The sequence below is a fragment of the Oryctolagus cuniculus genome, chromosome 11 (assembly GCF_051225735.1).
Source record: "Oryctolagus cuniculus isolate XC-2025 breed Fujian yellow rabbit chromosome 11, ASM5122573v1, whole genome shotgun sequence".
NCBI lineage: Eukaryota > Metazoa > Chordata > Mammalia > Lagomorpha > Leporidae > Oryctolagus > Oryctolagus cuniculus.
In genome coordinates, this window is record NC_142877.1 from 83,456,906 (window position 1) to 83,481,485 (window position 24,580).

Below are 24,580 nucleotides of genomic sequence, written 5' to 3' on the forward strand. Positions count from 1 at the left end.
TAGCATTGACCTGACCTTGCCCCAGATGTTGCATGCATTTGGGGAGTGAATAAGTGGATGTCTTTCCCTCTCTATGTCTTGTCACTCCACCTTTTAAATAAATGAATAAACCTTTTAAACAAATGATTCTTTCCTCTAGAATCATAGCCATGTTGCCCCAATCTTCCAGGGACTCTTAGTGTATCCTGTTAACAGCGGTAGTCTAGAGTGGGTAGAAGATTGCGATTAATGTTAGAGTACAAGATCCTACCAAGGTTAAGGAAGGAGAGATCCATGAAACGTAGACTGGACACAACAGACATTGGGCTTGTAAGAGATAGGGACAAGAAAAGGTACCAAATATTGTCAAATTTCTCAGAATTCAGTGTGGAGCAGTTACACAGGATAGCCTTTAAGCTCCTTTTTTTTTTTTAACATTCATTTATTTATTTGAAGGCAGAGTTACAGAGATACAGAGGGAGAAAAAGAGATATTCTATCTATTGGTTCACTACCCAAATGACCACAACAGTCTGAGCTGGGCCAAGTACAAGTAAAAGCCAGGAACCAGGAACTCCATTAATGTCTCCCACACAGGTACAGGGGCCCAAGTGCTTTGGCTGTCCTCCAGTGCTTTCCCAGGCACATGAGCAGGAGGCTGGATCAGAAGTGGAACAGCTAAGACTTGGACTAGCTCCTATAGGGGATGCTGGAGTTGTAGGTGGCTTAACTTACAGTGCCATACTGCTGGCCCCTAGGCCCCTCTTTAGCATGGTGTTTGAAGGACTCTGTCTTGATAGATAGCAACTCTCTAACCAGCATTTTCCCTGAAATGATTATATAGCCAGTAAAACAGTGTCGAATGGGAGTGGAGGAAAGTAAGGATGCAATCTTAATTGTTGTGAAAGGAGAATGCATCATTGGAGAAAAAAAAGCCTTGACCAGCAAAGCAGCTCAGCCACTGTGCATGTTAGTGGATCAACACCATCATTTACTGGCATCACATTCATCGTCTACCACGTTATTAGATATTGTGGCTCTGTGAGGGATCACATTCACTTTGATGGGGCATGCACCAAAGATGACCACTCGGAAATAATAGCCTTGCAACATATGACATTAACAGAAAGCCATGGAGTGCAAAGAGTTGTTGGCAAAAGGACATTGTTAAAGGATATTCGGTAGAACACTCAAACAGGAAGTAGTGTTTTAACCATCGTCAATAGTCAATGCCAAGAACGGTTTCACAGTTGTGAGGGCAGGGGCAGGCAAATAAAAAAGTGCACTGATAGAATAACCCTGGAGTCAACAGATGACGAAGGATGATTGAGTCACCTTTTCTCTCAAATCTGCAGCGTGTTAGGATGTATGATCTCATTTGCAGCTGGCTAGTGGTTCCCAATACTCTTTGCAATCTGGCTGAAGTCTTACTTATGCGTGTATGTAACCCCGAACTTCAATCAGAGAAGTCGAGGTCCTGCTTTGGGCATAAACCAGCATGCCACGGGCAATGAATCCAAGGTGAACTGCCTATCGATTCAAGTTTAGAATTTAAGAATGTTGGCAAGGTTGTGTTTCTACAGATCATTTTGGTAGTGCTTGTACTTCTCAGGGATGTTTATTACATGAAACTAAAAGTAAGAACAAAAGAATCACCACAAAGCAGGGGTCATTTGGCAGTTACTAAGATGCTGCTTGGGACACGTGCATTGCATATTGAGAGGCCAGGGTTCAAGTCTCACCTCCGTTTCTGATTCTAGCTTCCTGCCCATGAGTACTCTGAAAGGCAGTAGGTGGCTCAAGTACTGGGGTTCCAGCCTCTCACATGGGAGACCCAGGCTGAGTTCCAGTCCCCTAGTTTGAGCCTAGCCCATTCCTGAGTGTTGTGGACATTTGGGGAGTGAACCAGTAAATGGAAGTCATTCCCTCTCCCTCCCCCTCCTCCCTATCCTCCTCCCTCTACCCTCTCCCCCATCCCCTTCCCTCTCCTCTTCCCTTTTCCCCCTCACCAATAAAATGAAATTTAATTTTTTTCAAAACTTTTAATAAGCATCACCATGAACTGCTAAAGTAAAAAAGGTTTAAATTTAGTGAAAGGGGTTAATGGGATTATGGGTCTAGGGGTGAGGGGAGAGAGGGTTTGCTACATAAAGATCATCTGTGGTAGGGGAGTTTGCACTTGGCAAAACCTTTAGGATATGTAGGAATAAACAAGGGAGATGATATGTGTATTATTTTTAACCTAAAACTACTTATGACTTATTTGATTTTGTTTTCCTTCAAGATTGAGCATCAGCATTTTTGTTAACAAGATTCACAAGAAACCCTCTTAAATTCTTTTTTTAAATTCTGCTCAGGCACATCAGTTTATAGAAACCACTTATAGGCAACGTTTTGATGAAAAGTCTTCATTATAGAGGATTCCTGTGATTGGAAAACCAGACTCCCCTTGCTGCACCTTACAGAGCTCTCATTAAAGCTAACCAAGTTGAAGCCTTACACCCCATGGCAAAGACACGCTGTGATTGTTTTCTTATATCCTAACGCTTCTCATTGAATTACTAGGCTAATGACCACAAGCTCTAATAGCTCACTTAGACTCAGAAATGGGGAAGTGTTGTGTATCTTGTGTAGCTAAAGGATCACTTCCTCCCGGGCACCTCAGGACCAGAGGAAAATTTTGTTTTGTTAACAAGGCAGCAATTTTGTACTGAACCTCACAAGCTCTACACTCAGGCATATTTCAGATAGCTTTAGTACATATTTAATTTGTGCTACTCGGGATTAGTTATTTGACCAATGAAATTCTGAAATCTTGATTCTAGAATGAAAATATTTCATAAGCTAACAGGGAGAGCAAAGCAGATGAATGAACGGATACATTAATATGAAATATTTATAATGAAGACACTTGACATTGCTTGTACATGTAACAAACCTTTTAAGTGGTTTTACATATAAACTTAGGTATTATTCACTCTAATTCTATAAGGTGACCTCCTGTTTATAAGAGAGTACTTCAAAAATTTCATGGAAAATGAGTATGATGAAAAACCTATACCTGAATTTCAAGAAATTTTTGCACCAATATAAACTTGTTTTTTAAATCTATTTTTCCACAGATGTTTGAAGTCCTCTCATAGAGAGCCCTAGTTTATAGGTGACAAGTCTGAAGCACTGGGTCTTTAAGCAACTTGCCCAAGGTGTTTAATCACAGCAAAGGTGACACCAGCCAGAGCCAGAGCCAGAGCCAGACTCGACTCCAGCTAATGCTGTGCTTGTAACCCCTGAACCACACTACCTGAAAACCCACTAAGTGTCCAAGCAGCTTCCAGTGTTATTACTATTGTTGATGTTTCGGCTCCTATAGACTTTCTATCTTTTCTGTACTGTTATGTCTTCTCAACATTTTAAATGAGACAAAATGCTCTTTTGTCTCCCATTTTTTATCTTGGTTTTTGAGGTTGACATTCATGAATGAGTATGCTTTGTCTTCATACACAAAGATAAAATTATCCTTTTTTAAAACACAGTAAGTGTGACTTTGTCCCACACCTTGGGGAAACACTGATTATTATCTTTAAAAATGTTTCCAATCTGAATGGATGAAAATGATGTCCCGCTGGGGCGATTTAGATATTTCTTTTTTTAAATTTTAATGAATATTGATAAGCAATTGTGTATACTTATAGGATAGGAAATGATGCTTTGGGATACACATACATATATATATATATATAAAATGTGAATATATGTATACATATATATATACATATATATATAATGTGAAATGATCAAAACAAGCTAATATGTTCATCACATCAGCATTTACCATTTATTCAGCCTAGCTGTATTTCTTGAGTTAGACTCTTGAGTCACTGTTTAGTAAGTTCTTTGTGTGATATTTGAATATCCCAGTTGACTAGCACTTAGCTGATAGAAAAACTCCCTGCTTGTTAACCTTGTAAGAATAACATAAAATGATAACAATAATAAGGAAAAGGTCGTCCACTTTATCTATGCCTATATTACGAGCCAGTCATTGTGATACAAATTTTACATTGCATTTAGTTCAAGTTTCTCCTTATTGATGTTTCAAAGGCTTAAAATGTTGGATCCATATTTTGTATCTAAATAATGATCATTCTCATCAGACAAATTTCGTGATTTGCTACATTACCATCACATAATTTATTATGTAAACAAAACAATTTGATCTGTCATAGGGTTTTAAGTTTATTCAGGGAATGATTGTGCCTATTAAAAAAATAATCATGTGTATATTTTTAAGAAAAAGAATTCATTTTCTTTGAAAAGATTTGGAGAAGTGACCTCATTCTGTACTGGTAATTCTCCCAGTGTCCCTACGTAGCAGTGAATCAGAGTGTACTCAACAAACAGGGTACATTTTGTCCTATCCCTTTGTAATACTTGTGCCCAAAGGATTACATATTGTTTATTAATATATTACATGTCATTTCCTCACTTGGTCACCACTTTGAAATGGTAATCTAATCTGAAAATTTCGTGTGTGGTTTATGAAATCATTTTTTCCTGCTGATTCTAAGGTGATTCTGTGATTTCAATATTTACCTGACAAATAGGATCCTTTATTCATTTTCATGCTTCCTTCCCAATTAGTCAATGTGTAAAAATGCATAAACACAAACCATTCATATTTTAATGTAGACCAAAGGTATATCTAAAACACTCGTGTAACATACATGGTGTTTAGCTTCTTTTCAATTTAGCTGGAGTTTCCGGAGGACTGTGAATGTCTGAGAACTATTTAAAATTCAGCATTTATCCAAAACTACTACACAGAATAAACACAGGAACCCTTTCATATTAGTAAAATATCTTAAGCTTCAATATGGAGCAAAAAGATCTTGCATATTTCAAATATGGGTAACCTATTTTGTCACTTAGCTGCCACTCTTCTTACAGCAAAATTAAAATTTCTAAATCATACAACTTAGTTATGATTGCAATCCGTAGTTTTGCTTAAAATAAATAATTAACAGCTTTTAAAATTTACTTGATTCAGTAACTGATTTTCAATCTGAAAATTTTAATGTTTCAAATTAATATATTCATTCATTAGTAAATTTAGCAAATATTTATTGAAAATTTATTATGTGTCCAGTACTATCCTTAGAACTTGGAATAGTTTTATATTTTTTTATTTATTCATATTTACTTGAAAGGCAGAGTGACAGGGAGAAAGAGAGAGATAGCTTCTATTTGCTGGTTCACTGCCAAGATGCTCACAACAGTCAGGGCTTAGCCAAGCTGAAGCCAGGAGCCTGGAACTCCTCCTGCATTTCCCACATTGGTGGCAAGGACCTAAGTACTTGAGCTGTCACCTGGTGCCTCTCAAAGTGTGCATTAGCAGGAAGCTGGATCAGAAGCAGAGTAGTGGGGACTTGAAGCACTACACACATCCCAAGCAGCATCTTTTTTTTTTTTTCTTTCAAACTTTTATTTAATGAATATAAATTTCCAAAGTACAGCTTATGGATTACAATGGCTTCCCCCCCATAACGTCCCTCCCACCTGCAACCCTCCCCTTTCCCACTCCCTCTCCCCTTCCATTCACATCAAGATTCATTTTCAATTCTCTTTATATACAGAAGATCAGTTTAGCATACATTAAGTAAAGATTTCAACAGTTTGCTCCCACACAGAAACATAAAGTGAAAAATACTGTTTGAGTACTAGTTATAGCATTAAATCTCAATGTACAGCACACTAAGGACAAAGATCCTACATGAGGAGTAAGTGCACAGTGACTCCTGTTGTTGACTTAACAAACTGACACTCTTGTTTATGGCCCCAGTAATCACCCTAGGCTCCAAGCAGCATCTTAACCCACAGTACTGCTCTGCTATAACACTTGCCCCTTGGAATAGTCTTGGATAAAACAAAGACCCCTGTCTTCAGAGGGGAATTACATTCAGGAGAGAATGACAGACAATAAACAGAATAACAAATTAAGTGTAATGTATGTTAAAGGGTGATAAAAGCTATTAGAGTGCAGGAAGTGTGGAAGGCAGAGACAGTGCGTGGAGTTGCATCTCCATTTTAAATAGGGTGAAATATCAGACTTGTGGAGCTCAGTCTGCCATGAAAAACTACTATATATAGACTAGGTGTCTCAAAGAACAGAGATTTATTTCTCACAGCTCAGGGGCTGGGAGTCCAAGATCAAGGTGCTGGCCCTTTGATAATCTGGTTGGGTTTTCTTCCTCGTATACGGATGGCCCCCTTCTTGCTATGTGCTCTGAGGTCTTTCATCAGTGCATGAGTGGAGATGAAGAGAGTGGGATGGGAGGGAGGGAGGGAGGGAAGAAAGAAGAGAGGAAGCAAGCTGTCATGTCTCTTCTTCAAGAACACCAATTCTCTCAGATCAGAGCCTCACTCTTACAGACTCATTGGATCTTAATTACTTCCTTCATCCAAATGCAGCTACGCTGACTTTGGGGGGTTAGGGCTTCAACTTGTAATCTTGACAGTGGGGGTGGGGGTCACATATACTTGGTTTCTAACAGGTGGTCCTTGAGAAATGAAATGAGATAAGTTGGCTACCCAGGCACATATAGAAGGAATATCTTTCCAGGTAGATGAAAAAGGCCTGTGGCAAGAGTGACCTCAAGTCATTCATCAATAAAACTCGGGCTCCAAAGGCAAGAACAAGGTAGGGATAGAAGGGAAGTCGGAGAGATAATGGGGTACCAGAGGGCTAAAGAGGGAGCAGATCTCAAAGGCTTTGGATTTTCTCTGTAAGAAAAAGGAAGAATGTGAAGCAAAGCGGGTAATGTGTTAAAGGAACTGCCCCTGGTGCTATGTTGACAATAGAAGGACAATGCTCACTTATTTGTGAAGGTCTTTCTAAAAAGTTTATCATTTAAATGTTCTTTTTTTATTGTAAAATATAGAAATAGTATGACATATGAAATACACTGTATAAATTTCAATAATCTACCTATAAGAAAAAATAAGATATATAGGTAGTCAATGTAACCTACTCAAGCCCAGACAAATTTAACTCTGTTTATATGGCCCAGAGGATATACAGAGAACAATCTTATTTTCACTCTTTATTGAAGAGTATGCCTGTAAGTTCCATGGTATGATACTAGTAGCCGACAGATGGTCCATATAAAGCAGTATTATTCAAGGCCTCCAGTGTTTTTGGTCATTACCGCCTAGGTACATACCTAAAATATTCTGGGGACGCCCTTAGTTCAATAATAGTTGCTTTTCAATATCTACTTGCAGAATACTTCTATGATCCATTAATGTCAATGATAAATAATAACCTCAGAACATTAACCACAAACCCAGTAGTTGTTAACCTCCAAGTGTTTGTCACTGGACACATTAGAATCAGGTATAAATATAAAACAGTCTTAACCTCTGTTCTTCTCTTAGCTTGATGGCAGATAGGGTGGAAGATGACATGAATACAAACTGTATTTACATAGTTAAAAGCCTTATAGATAATTATGATTAATTTCCTATAAGTATTTCTACCTTACCCATCTAATAAAATGTATCTGAACAAAAACATATCCATATAATAATTCATGCCAGGCAGAATGGTAACCTGGATCATGATCAAGGTGCTACAGCAGGCCAGTGCCGCGGCTCAATAGGCTAATCCTCCACCTAGCGGCGCCGGCACACAGAGTTCTAGTCCTGGTCGGGGCGTCGGATTCTGTCCTGGGTGCCCCTCTTCCAGGCCAGCTCTCTGCTGTGGCCTGGGAGTGCAGTGGAGGATGGCCCAAGTACTTGGGCCCTGCACCCCATGGGAGACCAGGATAAGCACCTGGCTCCTGCCATCGGATCAGCATGGTGCACTGGCCACTGTGGCCATTAGAGGGTGAACCAACGGCAAAGGAAGACCTTTCTCTCTGTCTCTCTCTCTCACTGTCCACTTTGCCTGTCAAAAAAAAAAAAAAAAAAAAAACCACATAATCTCCTTAACTAAGGTAGTTTTTTTAAAAAACATTTCATAAAATAGAGTTCATGTGAGAAAGTCAGAAAATTAAAGATTTTAAATATTTAAAATAGGGAAATGGTCCAGTTATCACCTATGTTTATAAATCAACATTTTTGTGATTTTTGATTTCTATTTTTATTGAATAATATTAGATCTCGTGATTTTGATATATGCTCTCTACTTCAATGAACTTTAGTTTTTATTTAGTGCTTAAATTGTTCCCTCTTAAGCCAGCCTCTTCAAGATGATCTTTTGTTCTTTTCAAGCTATGAGCTTTGCTGAGCTTCCTGGCTTTCTGACATCATTATGCGTCTTAAATTCCGTTTACCTTTTTCCCGCATTGGAACTGTCATTTCTCGAAGGTTTCCTGGTTTCTTTCAGTGGAAAGTATAGATACTTTGACAACACAGCTATCAGGATTTCGTCATGTGTTCTGTAAGTGGCAGAGAGTCAAGTAGGACTCCCAGGCATTTGGTCTGAGTATCTACAGCAATGGAGTTTCCATAAACTGACAGATCAAAGGATGCACCTGAAAAGATGGACTTACGGGAGGTCAGCTTTTGAAATTTTCATTGCACTTCTAAATAAAGATGTCCAGCAGGCAACGGACATAGAAGTCTGGAGTTTGATAAATAAAATAGTCACATACATATGAAATTAAAATCAGGAGGCTGATTTAAATCACAAAAGGGAGTAACATTTGACAGAGGAAACTCACAAAGGGGAGTGACTTTTGACAGTGGAAAGGGATCCATGACTGAACCCCAAAGTGAAATGACCCAGAAGAAGCAGAGGAACAAACAAGTTAGTACACACTAACTTTTTTGAGCAATATACCAAGAAAATATTTTTATGGTTTAGACTCAATACATTATTCCATAAAAATATTTAATGATAATTGTCTCCTTTTCTAGGTGACGGACTTTCAGAAAGAACTGTAGAGATCATTCTTTCAGTCACTTTGTGTATCCTTTCAATAATTCTTCTTGGAACAGCTATTTTTGCATTTGCAAGGTAAGATACCTTTTGTGCTCACATTCCTAGTGTGCCCTAAGCATATTAGGTCAATCACAGTACAAGCAGGAGACAGAAGCAACAATCGTTACTTAAATGAGAATTTCATTTTTTTTTAAATTGACAGATAAAACTTTAAGTATTTATTGCACACAATATGATGTTTTGAGAGGTATGTATTCATTGCAGATTGACTAAATCTAACCATAAGAAAGAAGGAAATCCTGTCGTGTGAATGGTAAATATTTAATATAAATAGTTATTAACTAACAGAAATGGGTAACTATTTTTTTTAACTTTTATTTAATAAATATAAATTTCCAAAGTACAGCTTTTGGATTACAGTGGCTTTTTCCCCCCATAACTTCCCTCCCACCGGCAACCATCCCCTCTCCCGCTCCCTCTCCCATTCTATTCACATCAAGATTCATTTTCAATTATCCTTATATACAGAAGATCAATTTAGTATATACTAAGTAAAGATTTCAACAGTTTGCACCCACACAGAAACACAAAGTGTAAAGTACTGTTTCAGTACTAGTTATACCATTAATTCACATAGTACAACACATTAAGGACAGAGATCCTACATGGAGAGTAAGTGCACAGTGACTCCTGTTGTTGATTTAACAATTGACACTCTTGTTTATGGTGTCAGTAATCAAGAAATGGGTAACTATTCAACGGGGTAAAAGAACTTTAAGAGGTCCAGACGCAGCGAGGGTGACCAAGCAAAGTGTGACTCTTGAAAGAGGCTCAGTAGGATGGAGAGGACAAGTGACCACCTACCAGTGGTCAAAAAAATCTGTGATGGGGAAGGGACCGCAGGTGTTCTAGACAAGCTACCCACCGTTATTGGAGGGTGGGCAGGGTGGACTTGGTCATCAAATCACTGTCTCCCTACTGCAGGAAAATGTGGCAAGGCTGTAGTTATTTGAAGTCATTCATGGATGGGATGGGGAGAGCTCGCACCTAAGAGGCAGGGGGTGCTCATCCGGGTGGGCTACTGGGCTGCCACATGAATAATAATAAGACAAGGCCAGAGACCCCAAAAGACACTGCTCCCCTGCCCCTCCTGCCTTGCAGGGTCACTACTGCCCTCTAATGACAAAGTTTACCATTCCGCCAGCTGATGCAGGAGAGAGGTTACAGAGTTCAGCTCCGCTATCACAAGGCAAGGCCTCCAAGGGTGGATTTGGAACAGAGAGACAATGAAGTGCTAACAAAGAAGTGTAAACTGCCAGGCCTTCTACTTTCTTTTAAATAAGTTATAACTTTGATAGGTCTAATTGAAAATATTAAAATCGGGTCTAGTTTTCTTTTGTCTTAAAGGGGTAAGTTTTACAGTACATATAGCAGTTTTAAAACATCCAGCTTTCTTCTTCAGTACAGCCCTTTCACATCTGACTTTATCAGTTTGTCTGCATGAGTCTGTCAAGTATCAGCCTCTTAATGTTGTTTCCAGGACTTTGGTGGAAATCTTATTGAGGACCCCAAAAACTTGTTTTATAAGGAAGACGGCAAAGTGACTTTACATTTGTAAAAATAGCCATTCTACTAATTTCCTAAATGGTTCAACTTGAACTGAAGAAACATCATATATTCCGAATGCCATGCATCATCTGTTTCATCTTTGAATCTATTAAATCATCATTTTAATGGATAATCTGAAAGATTCTTGAAAAAGATATTTTCTTATACTAAATACTATTTGCAAATTCAGACAGAAGATGAGGAAAAAAGTCATTGTTCTAGGCACTTTGAAAAACAGAGTATGTGTCAGCCATTTTCGTATTATTTCCCTGCTCAAAAATATATTCTGACCTCTTTTTTTTTTTTAAAGATGAAACTTCTTGCATGGCCAGGAAATGGTCCCCCTTCTCCCCTACAACTCTCCTGCACATGCATCTCTTCAGCCAAAGGGCTCTGTTCTGACCTGAACATCCCTTTGACTTTTATCCAACCCTATTTTATTTAGTTGATCTTAAATGGGCTGCTTCCTCCTCCTCATCCTAGATCACCAAATCCAATTCCAATTATTTACTACCTCTAAATACTAATATTCATAATCACTCATATAACATTTCATAATTTTCATTAATCAGGTGCTGTCTCACCAGTTGTAATTGAAATATTTTTTCTCTTTCTGTGCTTTATTTTACATTCATATCTTACCCCTCAACTAAATTGTGGTGTTGTTGAGGTTACGAAAGGTATTTAACACTTTCTGTATCTTCTTTAATACCCAACACATGAAAATAATAAATATTTGAAATGTGAAAAACATATAGGATATCTGAGTGTTACCTTTTAATATCCCATAGTATTTATTGAGAAATAAACACACAAAGGGATTAAAGTAAGAAGACTTGGATTTCATTCTCATATTCATATGACTTTCACTTTTGAAAGAGTGTTCTGATTATAAATAAAGGTAATATTATATAATTCATAAGATTCTCTTAAGGTCAATGAGACCATTCAAAAGTAACTTTCATGCATATAAAATATTTTATATATATATAAAAATATAATAGTGGAGTGTTATCACTGGTATTGATAGCACTGAGCTGTTTCCACTTTGGCTTATCTCCTTCTCATGACAAATTAGTGAGATAGAAGGAGGAGAAGCAAATTTATAGAAGCATTTTAATTGCCTCTGTATTTCACATGTGCCAGTGACTCAAGCCTTGATCAGCTAATACTCTTTATATCTGAAACTTCAACCAAACACTTCATTACCGACAATTATAGTAGAGAAGTCTTTATCAGATTAAGACAGAAAAAATAATGTGGGCTAGCCCTAGATTTACATCATATTCAGAGCAGTGATTACAGAAAAAATAATTGACTAAATGTTTTTACCAAAAAAACTACACCTACTTTTGTATGCCTCCTATGATATTCTATTCTTGAACTCCATGTCCTTGTAGAATTCGACAGAAGCAGAAAGAAGGTGGTACCTACTCTCCTCGGGAGGCAGAAATTATTGACACTAAATTCAAGCTGGACCAGCTCATCACAGTGGCCGACCTGGAACTGAAGGATGAGAGATTAACGCGGTGAGCACCCTCCTCTGGGCCAACAGAGGTCCAGAGGGCCCGGAGCCATGACCCTATTCTGACCTATGCTTGTTGGAAGTGTTTGTGGGGCTCCAATTTACACAGGTCATAGGGATCTTCTTTCAAAGCATGACCTCCGTCTTCTACACAGTTCTCACTGATGTTCGGAGAATCACTTAATCTTCCTAATATTTTGAGTCCTATATGAAACTTGGACTATAATGTTCAACAAGGTTTTTTCTTAAGACAGATATTTTTATCCACCAAACCTTTAACGTTATGTTAATTTTTTTACATTAGATTTTTTTTGAAGTAGCCACATTTTTAATCACAAGTTTAATTTGAAACTATTTGATATTGTTTATATCATTATTATAAAAGCCTTTATCAAAGTTCTTTTAGCATAAAATTAGATAAAATTCTAAATTACATATGACATTTTCATTTTAATACTGTTTAGCATTTAAAAATGAAATACAAACTCAAATTATCTTCAGAAGGAAAAGTAGTGATTGGTATGTGCAGGAAATAGTCAAGTGTTTAATGTTAAGGAAAAATTATTTAAATAGTTTTAAAAAGCATTATATATTATTCAAATGTTTGTATATTTTAAAAACCTAGGATAATTCATCAAATTCTTAATAACAGCCTATTGTCAGATTGTCTTAACAAGCTTATGTTCTTATAATATCCAATATGTGATACTTATAATCACAAAAGTATCAGAAAGTAATTGCATAACTTAAGATTTTTTAAATTGATTTTAATTTTGAAAATATGGCATCTGAAGTCTTGGACTTCAAAAAGAATGAATCATTCATAATTGTCACTTCTCAAAGTTGATCTTTCTCTCAAAATAGATTGACTTTGCAAGTATATTTTCAACATATCTATGGCTATTTTATATGTACAATAGAGGGAAGTATCAACCGATAAACAGGGTCCTTCAAATACTACTAAATGGAGATTATTCAGTGTTATCACTAAACTGCAAAGGAAACTTGGTTTGATGAATATGTAAACTTAGTCTTTTAAGATGTTGCTCTTTGTTTATATTATAATTACAGACTGTTCCTATGCACAAATGAGTAATGCTCAAAAAAACCAATGTATAATAAGGGGGTTGTTTTCACCCAGGACATCATTTTCTATATAAGAAATATTATACCTTTATAAACACCAATAGATTTCCATGTATATTAAGCCCATTTATGTTATAATAACAAAACACTTGAGGCCACGTACTTTATAAAGAGAAGAGGATTATTTAGCTCACAGTTTGGAAGGCTAAAAGTTCAAGATAGTGTGGCCCCACCAATTTGGCCTCTGGTAAAGGGGTCCTTGGCTACATCACATCCTGGCAAGGATATGTGGGAAAGCAAGTGACCATGTGGTGAAAAAGGAGCCAGACTGAGTAGATGTGGAGCCAATCTTACTCTAAGAACCTTCTCATGAGAACTATCCAGGGTTCCGTGAGGACTACATGATTTCCTTCCAAGAGCAGCATCCCCAGCTGCCTAGTGACCTCCCATTAGGTCCCACCTCTTAAAGGTCTCACCACATCTTAACACCACCATACGGGAGACCAAGCTTCCAACACAGGAATCCTTGCAGGACAAACCACATCCAAATCTAGTCACAGCATAATCCACCAAGCCATACCATATCACAGTGATCCCTAGAGTCAACAGTTCTCAGCTATGTTTAGGTCCTTAAGGAGTCGCTCTGTACGGTAAAAGGAAGTTTGTTCTCCCTTCCTTTATGGACCAAATGAATTTCAAGAATTTCAGCTGAACTCCCTTTCTGAATTTCTTTTTCAATTCCTTGTTCTCTTCTCCCCATGCCTAGAACCCCAATCTCTTTCTTCAACACTTGAAAGTACACTAGGGTTAAAATTTCAAATTTTTCCATGCAATTAATTTGAAATACTTGAACAATTTAGTTGAATCAGCTTATACTAAAATGTGAACTTCTAAACCCATAACATTTGTAAAGCATTTTCTAATCTTCTTTTAAGATATTTATTTAATTGAATGGCAGAGTTGAGAGAGAGAGAGAGAGAGAGAGAGAGAAAGAAAGAGAGGGAGATCTTCCATCTGCTGGTTCACTCCCCAAGTGGCGCAACTGCCAGGGCCGGGCCAGGCTGAAGCAAGCAGCCAGGAGCTTCTTCCGGGCCTCCCGCGTGGGTGACCGGGCTCAAACACTTGGACCATCTTCTGCTGCTTTTCCCAGGCCAGTAGCAGAGATCTGGATGGGAAATGGAGCAGCTAGGACCCAGCAGTCCTAGTTGCAAGCAGTGGCTTACCCCATTCTGCCAGAAAGCTGGCCCCTTCTTTTGTTTTTTTAAACAATCTTTATTAACATCTAAAAGTCCTTGGTAAGTAGATCTTTAGGAAACATAACAGAATAAAATGAACAAACCTAGTCCATAGGGGAGAATGAGTTCAGCAAGGGGTTCCCATGTTAGGGAGGCTGTGGTGAGGTTAGTTCCCTTAAGCTCTGTGTGTTTTCACAGCTTACGGCTTCCTCCACTTCTGAGCCGAAGACAGCCATTATTCAGAGCTATAAGGTTTTGTTTTTGTTCATAATGACTCTCATGGCATAGATGCTTCAGATAATATGAAAGGTGGGCAAGGACTGTATGGATTGTTTATTATTGGGTATTTGTAATTCAGAGTCCTGAATTTAGGGCACATATATTTAATGTGGGACACCTGGATTGAGTTCTCAGGTCCCAGATTTGGCCAGTAGATGTGAACCCTCCCTATCTCTGTCTCCCTGCCTGTCAGATAGGTAAATAAATAAAAATAAAATATAATTCAGGGCCTTCTTTATTTGACCTTGACTCCTCATTAAGCTTCTCTGTTTATTTATGTAATCACATTATTTGTAAAAAGATATAGAAGTGAAATATTTCCAATAATTTTTGCTTTTGCACATAGAATATCAGTATACATTATCCCAATAAAAGGATAAGTGGAAATAATATTTTCTATGTTTTATAATTTCTCATTTGTTATGATCTGTCATTCATGACTGTAAAACATATTTATTTGTAATTCCATTGACAGCTTTGCTGATTTATTATAGAAATTCTTTAAAATAACAAATATTTACTCTTCATTATGGAGATCTATGATTTTTTTCATGTTAATAAAATCACTGATATTTGAGACAAGAAGACCAGAAACAACATAAAAACTAACATCTTAGAGTTGGCTGCACGTGCGGATGCACAGAGCTGTCCTTCAGTGCGGCTCAAAAGTTTTTCACCTGATTTTGAGGTGCTTGAGATTCTAAATGAATTCAAATTCAGAACCTGATGGTAGAATCTGGGAACAGAGAATCAAGGAATCTGTTACCTCCCACAATTGTTGGGTAACTTAGGCCATATCTTTTTGTTATGGACAGGAAAGAACTTAATTTCCATTAAATCTACCCAGCTAAAATATGCCTTTTCCACTTGGGTCAGGCATGCCTTTTTATTTCCAACCTATCAAAGTTTTCAATTAAATTGAGACTGCAATTTTTCCCTATGTTCTACATCTTCACATGTCCAAAAAATCAGAGAAAAATAAGTCTTTAAAATACTAATTTTAGGGGGTTATGTAGTTGCCAAACTTTGGGGTTTTGTATTTGAGAAATTATTTAAATGTTTTAAGCTCTCTGCTTGTTTACTTACATTTTAAAACCCATCCTGGAATTTTTGTATGAGTAAATTCTCATGCTTTAACTAAATTCCATGTTGTTTTACAAAGAATTTGAAGATACAATGTTTTACTTTATACTTCTTCCTAAAAGAAAACAGAAATCAAATAAAATGTTATTACTCCTTAGTTCCATGAGAACTCAGATATGATAAAATAATATTTTCAATTCTTAATTGAAATGCAATCATACTGTACACAAGATTATGCAGTCTGTTAGTTTAGACAATACAACCTATAGTTATCAAACAGTATTTAATATGTTGGACTCATTCATTCCATACTCACCAAATTAGGAAACAATCCTTGGGTTTTGTTATTTAATTAAACTAACAAAACAACATTTTGTGATGGCTCCTGCAAAACACAACCACTTATGTGACTGAGAAAGATTACTAGGAGGACATAATTGGCAAAATCAGCAGACACAGGCAGGTAGGGCACAGACTTGTATCTCTGAAGTTCCTGAGTCTCACTGGATTGTCTTTGACTAGTTCAAGTGTAACACAGATTACCTTCCCAAAAGAGAATGACACTTAAAATTACATAATACAACAGAATTTTCCCAAGGCAAAGACTTACCATGCTTTAAAATGTTTGTTTTTATTAACCTCTTTTCACACTTCTGCTATAGATATTTACTATGGGGATCAAATGAGAAAAAATAGAGAAATAACATTATTTAATATTACTGAGTCTTAGTGGACAGAAATTCAGTTTCTTTTAAATCTCAACTATTTTCCCAGAGTTCTGTTTTCATGTCATAGTAATTATCCTGCCTATGAGTGAACATAAAAGCACATTTATTTTAATTATCAAGGCCCAATCCAGTAATCCTGGATAAAGTGAAACTCTGAACAAAATTAATCAAACAACTGAAAAATTTGTAAAAGTTACTATTTTTGTAGAATCTTTCTTCAATGATTTTCTTTTTTCAGTAACTTTAGAAATGTGCAAGTTGAATTCTTGTTAAATGCTATAGCATTATGTCCTTAGGAAACTTACCATTTGAACAGTGCTATGAATATGCTTTGTAAACTGTAAATCAGAATAAATATGATATTGTTATTGTTATTTTATATTTGTAAAATTAAAAAGTATTACAATGTACTTTCAATACAGAGTTTGCTACATAGTAATGTTATTGTTTATGAGCAACTAATAGATGTGTTAACGCTGCTGCTGACCTAGGTAGTCATATCATTTTGCAGATATTAAAAAATGTTTCAAGAGTTTAAATGACTTTCCAGCGTCATATAGCTTGTAAGTAAGAGAGTCACAATGCACATGTTTATCTTTAATTCTGAAGCCTACTAGAGAAGATCAGTGAATGACTTTTAAACAAAGACCCAGGGTATTCTCCAGTATCATTTTCTATGGTGAGAGTGAGTCTAAGAAAATATGTGGCCTTTTTTATTAATTTGTGCTCTCACAAAAAGGGACGGCACACTAACATTTTAGCATGACAGAAGCTTAAAGAAATGGGGAAACTGTTAGCAGTGCAAGTCTTATTTTGCCTTCAACAGGAGTATATAATCTTTAATGATATATGAAATCCTATGTAAAATACATTCTGTTTTAATTATTGCTCCTGAACACATTCTGGCCTTTAATTCTACTCATGTCTTAAACTGTCTTTGCAATATATGGCAAAAATATGTGAATACAGGAAATGTCCTGCAAGTAAAATGAAATTTAATGTATTTAATGCTCATGTTCAAAAAATATTGTCATGTGTACACTAAATAAATAATGGCTCTTTACTTCCAGATATTCTTCATTCTTCTTTAGACGCAAGGAGATATTTGTCATTCAGTAAGTTACTGTGCTAATGCAGAGCTGTGTTGTGACCATCTAAAATTTGGCAGGTGGTGTGTTCTATATTTTAAAGTACAGAATATTGAGCATCTCTGTTGCTTAACATATCATTTTTTAAAATTAAAAAAAATGCTTTCTACTAACATGTCCTACTGCATGCTACTGATATTGTAAAACTAATCTTATAAAAAATGCACATTAACTAATGATGTGCATGTCCTGAGAATTTGCTGTGTTGTTGTGTTAGCGTTGAGAGTAAGTTTTCACTTAGATTTCTTTCTAGGCTTCGTGTTCTGTTATTGCCATGGCACAAAGACTGAGTTGTCCAGTTTATAGGTGGAATCTGAATTCACACTTGACACAAGCTCATTTCTGTGCTGTAAAGACACACAGTGACATGTCCTGGTCTCAGTTCTCTAACGCTCTCGTGCACACAAAGAGTAGCATGTTTTGTGGAACCTTTAACTTCTCATGCTTCCAGGCACTCCTCGGATGCACAGAAATGTCATTTGTATCCTGGTAAAAAGTTTTTGACACATTGTGAAGGCAGCAGAGCAATATCCCAGCATTAGCAGGGAACCCTGCAAATAACTGAGTGCCCAGAGATGATAAATTTCTTCACACAAAGGAGATGAGTGGAGGAAGACAGTGAAATTTGTTTCATTTTAAACTTAAAAACCAAAGAAGAGACAAAGAGGAGTCAGTCTCCATGAGCCATGTAGGCTGGATGGGCCAATACTCCTAACATTCACTTGTACCCCAAACATATTTAGGATTTTGAAACAATAAGTAACCCTGTTTTACTTCAGATTAACTCATTTCCAAATTCCCATTGACAGAATTAAAATGTTTTTTTTTTGAAAATATATTCTCCTCAGAGGAACTTCTTGATGATATTTAAATATTTGTCAGATAAGATGCTATGATTGAACTAAAGATTGAATTGATGACACTGCACATAAAAGAACTATTTGCAACCCCAGTGCTCAGAGCTGACCTCCTGCATCCCAAATAGAAAAGTCGTCTAGTTGAGCAACTCTGCTGAGTGTCTGTCCTTGTCATCCTAGAATAGAATCCACTAGCTTTTTTTTTTTTTTTGCTTTATTACCTCAATACCTTAGGAAAATGCTTCCATTTTTACAGAACCCTCACTATTTCATATCTAGTGTCCATTTTTAGAATCAGTGAATATTGTCCTGCTCAAAGTCCTCACTTTGATGGAGCTAAACTGTTGAATTGGAACCTGCAGAGAACGCCTCTGTATGGGTGATCTTGGTGGAAGCAGACCTGGTCTTCTTCCAAGTGTGGCGTTCTGAGGTTGCCTCTAGACTCCGGCAGAAGAACTGTGCTGCTCACCTGCCACATCACTATTACGGAGCCTGTAAAGCTTCTGTGTGGGAGAGGTTCTGCTTCCTGCTCTCACCGAGAACCCTCCTCTGCCTGTCCCATGGCTGTCAGCTGTCTCTGTTTCCCATCTACTGCTTCCTGCACTATTGCCCTTGAGGCAGCTAAGTTACACTCATGGTTTTAATTTAGAATACATGGGTGACCAAATAAAACATCTTTCAATAATTTGTTTCCATATGTACTAACATGAAAAGGCTTCATAATAAGGAAAATTGAACACTTGTCACCTAGGTGACCAGACCTCAGCTTGTTGACATCAGTGGGACTGTTGTATTCCCATCTCTATCTAAAAGGCCACTTCATGTCATCTGAATTAAACAACTATCATCCTATCAAGTGCTGGGCACTGTTCTACACACTAGAGAAACTGTGATGTAAATGAAATACATTGCCTCCAAAGACCTGCTCTTCAGATTGCCACGGCTCCTTTCAAACCTGTTTGTCCATACAGATATGAGAAGACATGTTGAAAAGTTGCAGGTGGCCGGCGCTGCAGCTCACTAGGCTAATCCTCCGCCTTGCGGCGCCGGCACACCGGGTTCTAGTCCCAGTCGGGGTGCCGGATTCTGTCCCGGTTGCCCCTCTTCCAGGCCAGCTCTTTGCTGTGGCCCAGGGAGTGCAGTGGAAGATGGCCCAAGTCCTTGGGCCCTGTACCCCATGGGAGACCAGGCTAAGTACCTGGCTCCTGCCATTGGATCAGCGCGGTGCGCCAGCCGTGGCGGCCATTGGAGGGTGAACCAACAGAAAAGGAACAGAAAAGGAAGACCTTTCTCTCTGACTGTCTCTCTCACTGTCCACTCTGCCTGTCAAAAAAAAAAAAAAAAAAAAAAAAGTTGCAGGTGTCACTTCCCCATTGGCTGTTTTTTAGTTTTCTTAGAAATGTGTTATTTCCCTTACAGCGATGTTTTAGAGTCCACTATACAGTACTAACTGTTGGTGAGGATAATATTTTTAAATCAGCTTGAGAACCACAGAAACATTACTGATGATTTGGTAAAATAGTGAAGAAGGAACTAAAAGGACAGTATTTCATAGCCTAGCAGGAAAAAAAAAAAAAAAAAAAAAAAAAAACAAAACAAAAAAACTTTAGGGGTTCTCAAAAGAATTTTGGTAGACACTGTAAATTTATAAGAAATTAGAAACATATAAACTAAAACTTCACACTCATTCAGTATTATACAAAACTGGGAAGTACTTATGTTTTACCTGAAAGATTATTCATATGTTTGCTATTTGAATTGTGAGATCATGTTACTAGCAATAAATACACATTTTTATAGCAGGGCAAGTATTTGAAGTTCTTTTCTTTTTAACCCAACTTCACTGGTTAAGTAGAAAGTTTCTCCATTTGTCCCATGCTGCTGGCAATGCCGATTTAAACTACTCATCTATAGGTTATCATCAGGGGCTCTCTATTAGGACGATATTTTAATTCCCTATAGATTTCAACCAATTGACCTTGAGGGAAAGCTGAGTCTCTGTGACAATATGGTCTTCAATCACCACTGCCAACATAAATAAATGGTTTCTCTCTGGATCCACCAGGAGTAATCTGAGTGGAATTTAAGTTTTTGATAGACTTTAAAGAAATGAACCCAGACGTGAAATAATACCCGTTTCAACAAAAAGGAGTAGGATTAAGAAAGCTAAGATTCATGTAATAAAAAGTGTTTAGCCCTTTATATTGGAAAATGGCCAGTTATCTTACTGAAATCTGGGTAATTCTCAAATTGATTTATTCACTAATGAACTGAATATATTTTGACAGTAATATTAACTATTGTAAATAAATAGTACTTCAGCTGTCTAAAATCACATTATGTTTAACATTTTAAAAAATATTTGAAAATGTTAATAGAATTTTTCTGTAAGATTTTGAATATTTCCTTCAATCACTTGATGTGAAAATCAATTTCCTTCGAATCACTTGATATGTCCTTTGGATATTTTCTTCGATCACTTGATTTGAAATACTTGAGTCTCTGCCACCTAAGTGGAAGACCCAGATGGAGTTCCTGGCTCCTGGCTTTGGCTTTGCTCAGTGCTGTCTGTTGTGGGCATTTGGGAAATGAACAAGTAGATGTTACTGTCTCTGTCATCTCTCTCCCTTCTGTCACTCTGCCTTTCAAATATATATTTTAAAACCTTAAAAGGAAGAGAAAGGCAGGTGTTGTGGCATGGTGTGTTAAGCTGTCACTTGGAATGCCCACATCCTATTTCAGAGTGCTTGGTGGTGAATCCTGCCTCTACTTCTGATCTAGTTTCCTGTTAATACACACCCTGGGAGGCAGCACATGATGGCCCAAGTACATGGGTCCCTGCCACCTGCAGGGAGACCCGTAGTGAGTTCCTGGCCCCTGACTTCGGCCTGGTCCTACCCAGGCCATTGCTGCCTTTTGGGGAGTGAGCCAGTATATGAAGATATGTTGCCTTCTTTCTTCTCTTCTGCTCCCCATCTTCTCCCACCTCTCTCTTCTCCCTCTCTCCCTCCCTCTCTGTTGCTCTTTCAAGTAAATTTTTAAAAGGAGGAGAAAGGATGTGCTTTAGCTATTTCTTGATCATTTATACTTTAATGTGATTATTTGTACTTAATATGTCTTAGAGATTTCACAAATATATACCAATTCTTTGAACCACTTAAAATGAGTTCTCAGAAACTAGCATTTATTTTAGGTACCAGCTGTCCCAGTAATTTTCCCACTACAGTTTCCAATAATCCTGAATCTTCTGGGAAAAAGAATCTCTCCATTGTAGGATGGCAGTCTGTCCTTAAATAGGTGGGCCATAAGCCTGTCACTAAATAGGATATGGTATGTTAAATTTTACAAGTCACAGATGGAATAATGTTCCCTGTTACTATAAAAGTGGTCTACACACAGGTCACGAATTTCCATCTTCACACAGTCACAGGGAAATGGATCTTGCTAATTGAAGCATTTTGGTCATTGATAATTTAAATCACTTCTTCAGGATTTGCCCAAAGGGACCCTTTCCTATTTTTGAAAAGCGTGACAACATAGGGACATTGGGCCACCAGTTGTCTAAGGAGGACTAGACTATGTTTAGCCTGTGGTTACCTTTTTATTGCTGGTCCTTGCTAGGGACGGAGGATTGATTTTTGCCTTAGTTCCCACTGCATCCATTACTATGTTGGACATATTTATAGCACCTCAATTTTCAGACATTGTTTTTTTCCATTCCCTAAGTTAAGACTCTTCTGATTCAGTAGCCCTTCAAACATCTCCATGTCCATCTAGTCAAAGTTGAGCATTTTCTGTTGCCCCGTTAGAACTGCTGCAGGGTCTTTGGGAAGCTCCTAATCTTATCCACCAGGACTGTGTTCAGCATTGCCACCTCGCCTCTTCCATGCCATGCTTCATATTGGGATACTTTCCCAGGTCCTACCATAAGAGCCTGGAAGGTAGCTCCTCCTGCCTGGGGACATTCCTGCAGATGCCACCATGCTGCTGCTGCAACCCCAGAGTTTTCATCAATCCCTGTACTGTAGTGAGATATACTACCTGTTGTCTCATGTTTTCTTCACTGAACATATCTATTTGTGACCACTTTCATAATATTCATTATGCCACATTTTAATCCAATTGTTTTCTTTTATCCTTCAAAAAATCTTATACTCTTTCCTTAAAGAATAGAGTTAAATCATTCCTAATACTATTTAAAATCTAGAATTTTGAAAAACCTCATATTTTCATGTCATTGTGTTATATTTCATGACTTTGTTGGGTTTTGCAGTGCTAATTTGTTGTGCATGACAAACCTGTGTTGTTAATGATGTGCCCATCTCTACCTTTGTGTGTGTTGCATACTCTATTTACCTGGTGCAAATTATCTCAGGTTTTTTCAGAATGAAAAAAAGTTGGCCCGTGACCTATCAAAAAAGAAATTTAAAGTTTATAGCTGTGTAATCATTCAAACTCACTCATCAAACAAGACTTAGACAACATGATGTCGATTTTCATAGATTCATTCTCCTTGTTTTGAAACTTTTTATGAATACAGAAAATGTTATAAAAATCACATTAGCTCTTTAAGACTACTAAATACTATGCAATATATTTTTTAAATTATCCCAAATGCCTAACAAAATAATAACAAATATTTGGGGGTGTGGCTGGGGAGAGGAGTGAATTATTACTTGGTCTTATTGGAGTCCAAGTAATATAATTTCAAAAAAATGCAATAGAATTTTAAATAATGATCATATATTAGTTAAAAGTATGCATATTGTATATTGCTAATTTATTATAATTCTACAATTTTAATCTAGAAATCTTTCAGGAAGAGCTTTCCCCTTCAAATCTCAATGAATTTAACACAATCTCTGTTGCAGGTTACTTAGTTATAGAAAATCCATCAAGTAAGTTTGTGAAATATTTCTTCTCTTAGAATATCAGCTTTAAAATTCTCCAACTCACTGAATCTTAATGTGTGGTTCCCTTTTTGTATGTTTGTTAGAAAAACCCCCAAGCTGGATATAAATCATAAAAGCATGACTAATTGCATGGTAACTGGAGAAATGCTTTCTCTCTCTCTGGGGTGAAGCCTGCATGTCTGTATTTTAGCTTGGGAAGTAATACGGGGATATTTAAACTCCTTGGGGTTTAAAAACCATGTCATTATGAGAATGAGGTCACTGCAATATTTTATATCTTCTAAAACCTTGTAATGTATAAAATGTTTTCTGTATGACAAAGAAGTATTATGTGCTTTAGGAATCAATGATAACTTTATGCCCTTCCATTTACTTGAAAAACTTTCTTCACTACAATGTTAAATCCTTCATTTTAAAAAATCACTGGAAAACTGAAGGAATTTTGTATTTGTGAATGCAAAGGAAGTGAACTTTAAAAGTTAATTTTGTCATTATGACAGAGTGACTTTACAGGGCAGTGTCGTGGTGGTTCTTGAAATGTCAAGTGTTCTTTAACTTGCTAATGTGCAGCCTGTGCCCATGCTAAAGCAAAGAATGCAATCTAACATGACTCCATTTTATACCTTTCTTTACTCGGAGGCCAATAAACAAGAAATCCTTCCTGCAACATGTTGAAGAGCTTTGCACAAACAACAACCTAAAGTTTCAAGAAGAATTTTCGGTATGCTACCAGCAGTTGTCACAACATTGCCAGACCTCCAGTCGCTTCATGTGTCACATTTCATGTCCATTTTAAGCATGCCAGGCCGCCAAGGACTCTGGCCTTGATAATCAATACCCAATTACCAGGTTGATTGTTTGGATAGTAATGTTACACTGGGCAGCCTCTGGTGCAACCTGATCAGAATTACTCACCTACTGTGTCAGGGGAAGGTGCTCTTCTTCAGACCCCTGCTTGGGAAGCCTGGCCTCATTGATCCAGTTATAGGTGCAGTCTAGATTCTCGTATGCTTACAGTTTGTTTACCTGTGAAGTTTAGGTTCTAAGGTACATGTAGTTGTATATTTAAGTAATTATTGTAGATTTAGACACTCAATGATTACCTCCTTAGTTGACATGAGTAATATAGATAAATATGATGACAGAAATTGATGTTTCCAGAAACTATAAAAATAATGCTATTTCTAAGACCATCT

General features: G+C 37.2%; 1 protein-coding gene and 1 long non-coding RNA gene across 9 annotated transcripts in view; one reads left to right on the plus strand and one right to left on the minus strand.

Annotated features, from left to right (window-relative positions):
- The window catches only part of PTPRQ (protein tyrosine phosphatase receptor type Q), a 226,715-nt gene that overhangs the window by 167,907 nt on the left and 34,228 nt on the right, over positions 1-24,580 (plus strand). The window contains exons 34-38 of one of the 2 annotated variants that reach the window (XM_089307499.1): positions 8,898-8,997; positions 11,931-12,059; positions 17,537-17,581; positions 23,343-23,369; positions 24,024-24,105. In XM_089307499.1, the coding sequence (XP_089163625.1) occupies positions 8,898-8,997; positions 11,931-12,059; positions 17,537-17,581; positions 23,343-23,369; positions 24,024-24,105 (383 nt within the window). The remainder of the gene's footprint in view (positions 1-8,897; positions 8,998-11,930; positions 12,060-17,536; positions 17,582-23,342; positions 23,370-24,023; positions 24,106-24,580) is intronic. The other variant, XM_089307498.1, reaches the window with a different exon arrangement.
- LOC149123551 (uncharacterized) overlaps positions 1-24,580 on the minus strand; it is a 203,075-nt gene that overhangs the window by 97,939 nt on the left and 80,556 nt on the right. Inside the window, exons 3-4 of one of the 7 annotated variants that reach the window (XR_016216206.1) lie at positions 15,742-15,853; positions 11,881-12,036 (exon numbers count right to left, since the gene is read on the minus strand). The exons of 3 other annotated variants lie outside the window; for them this stretch is intronic. This is a non-coding gene — a long non-coding RNA (uncharacterized LOC149123551). Of the gene's footprint in view, positions 1-9,427; positions 12,037-15,741; positions 15,854-16,347; positions 16,408-22,827; positions 22,881-24,580 lie in introns of those variants that run through there. 3 more of the 7 variants (XR_016216205.1, XR_016216211.1, XR_016216207.1) reach the window with 3 other exon arrangements.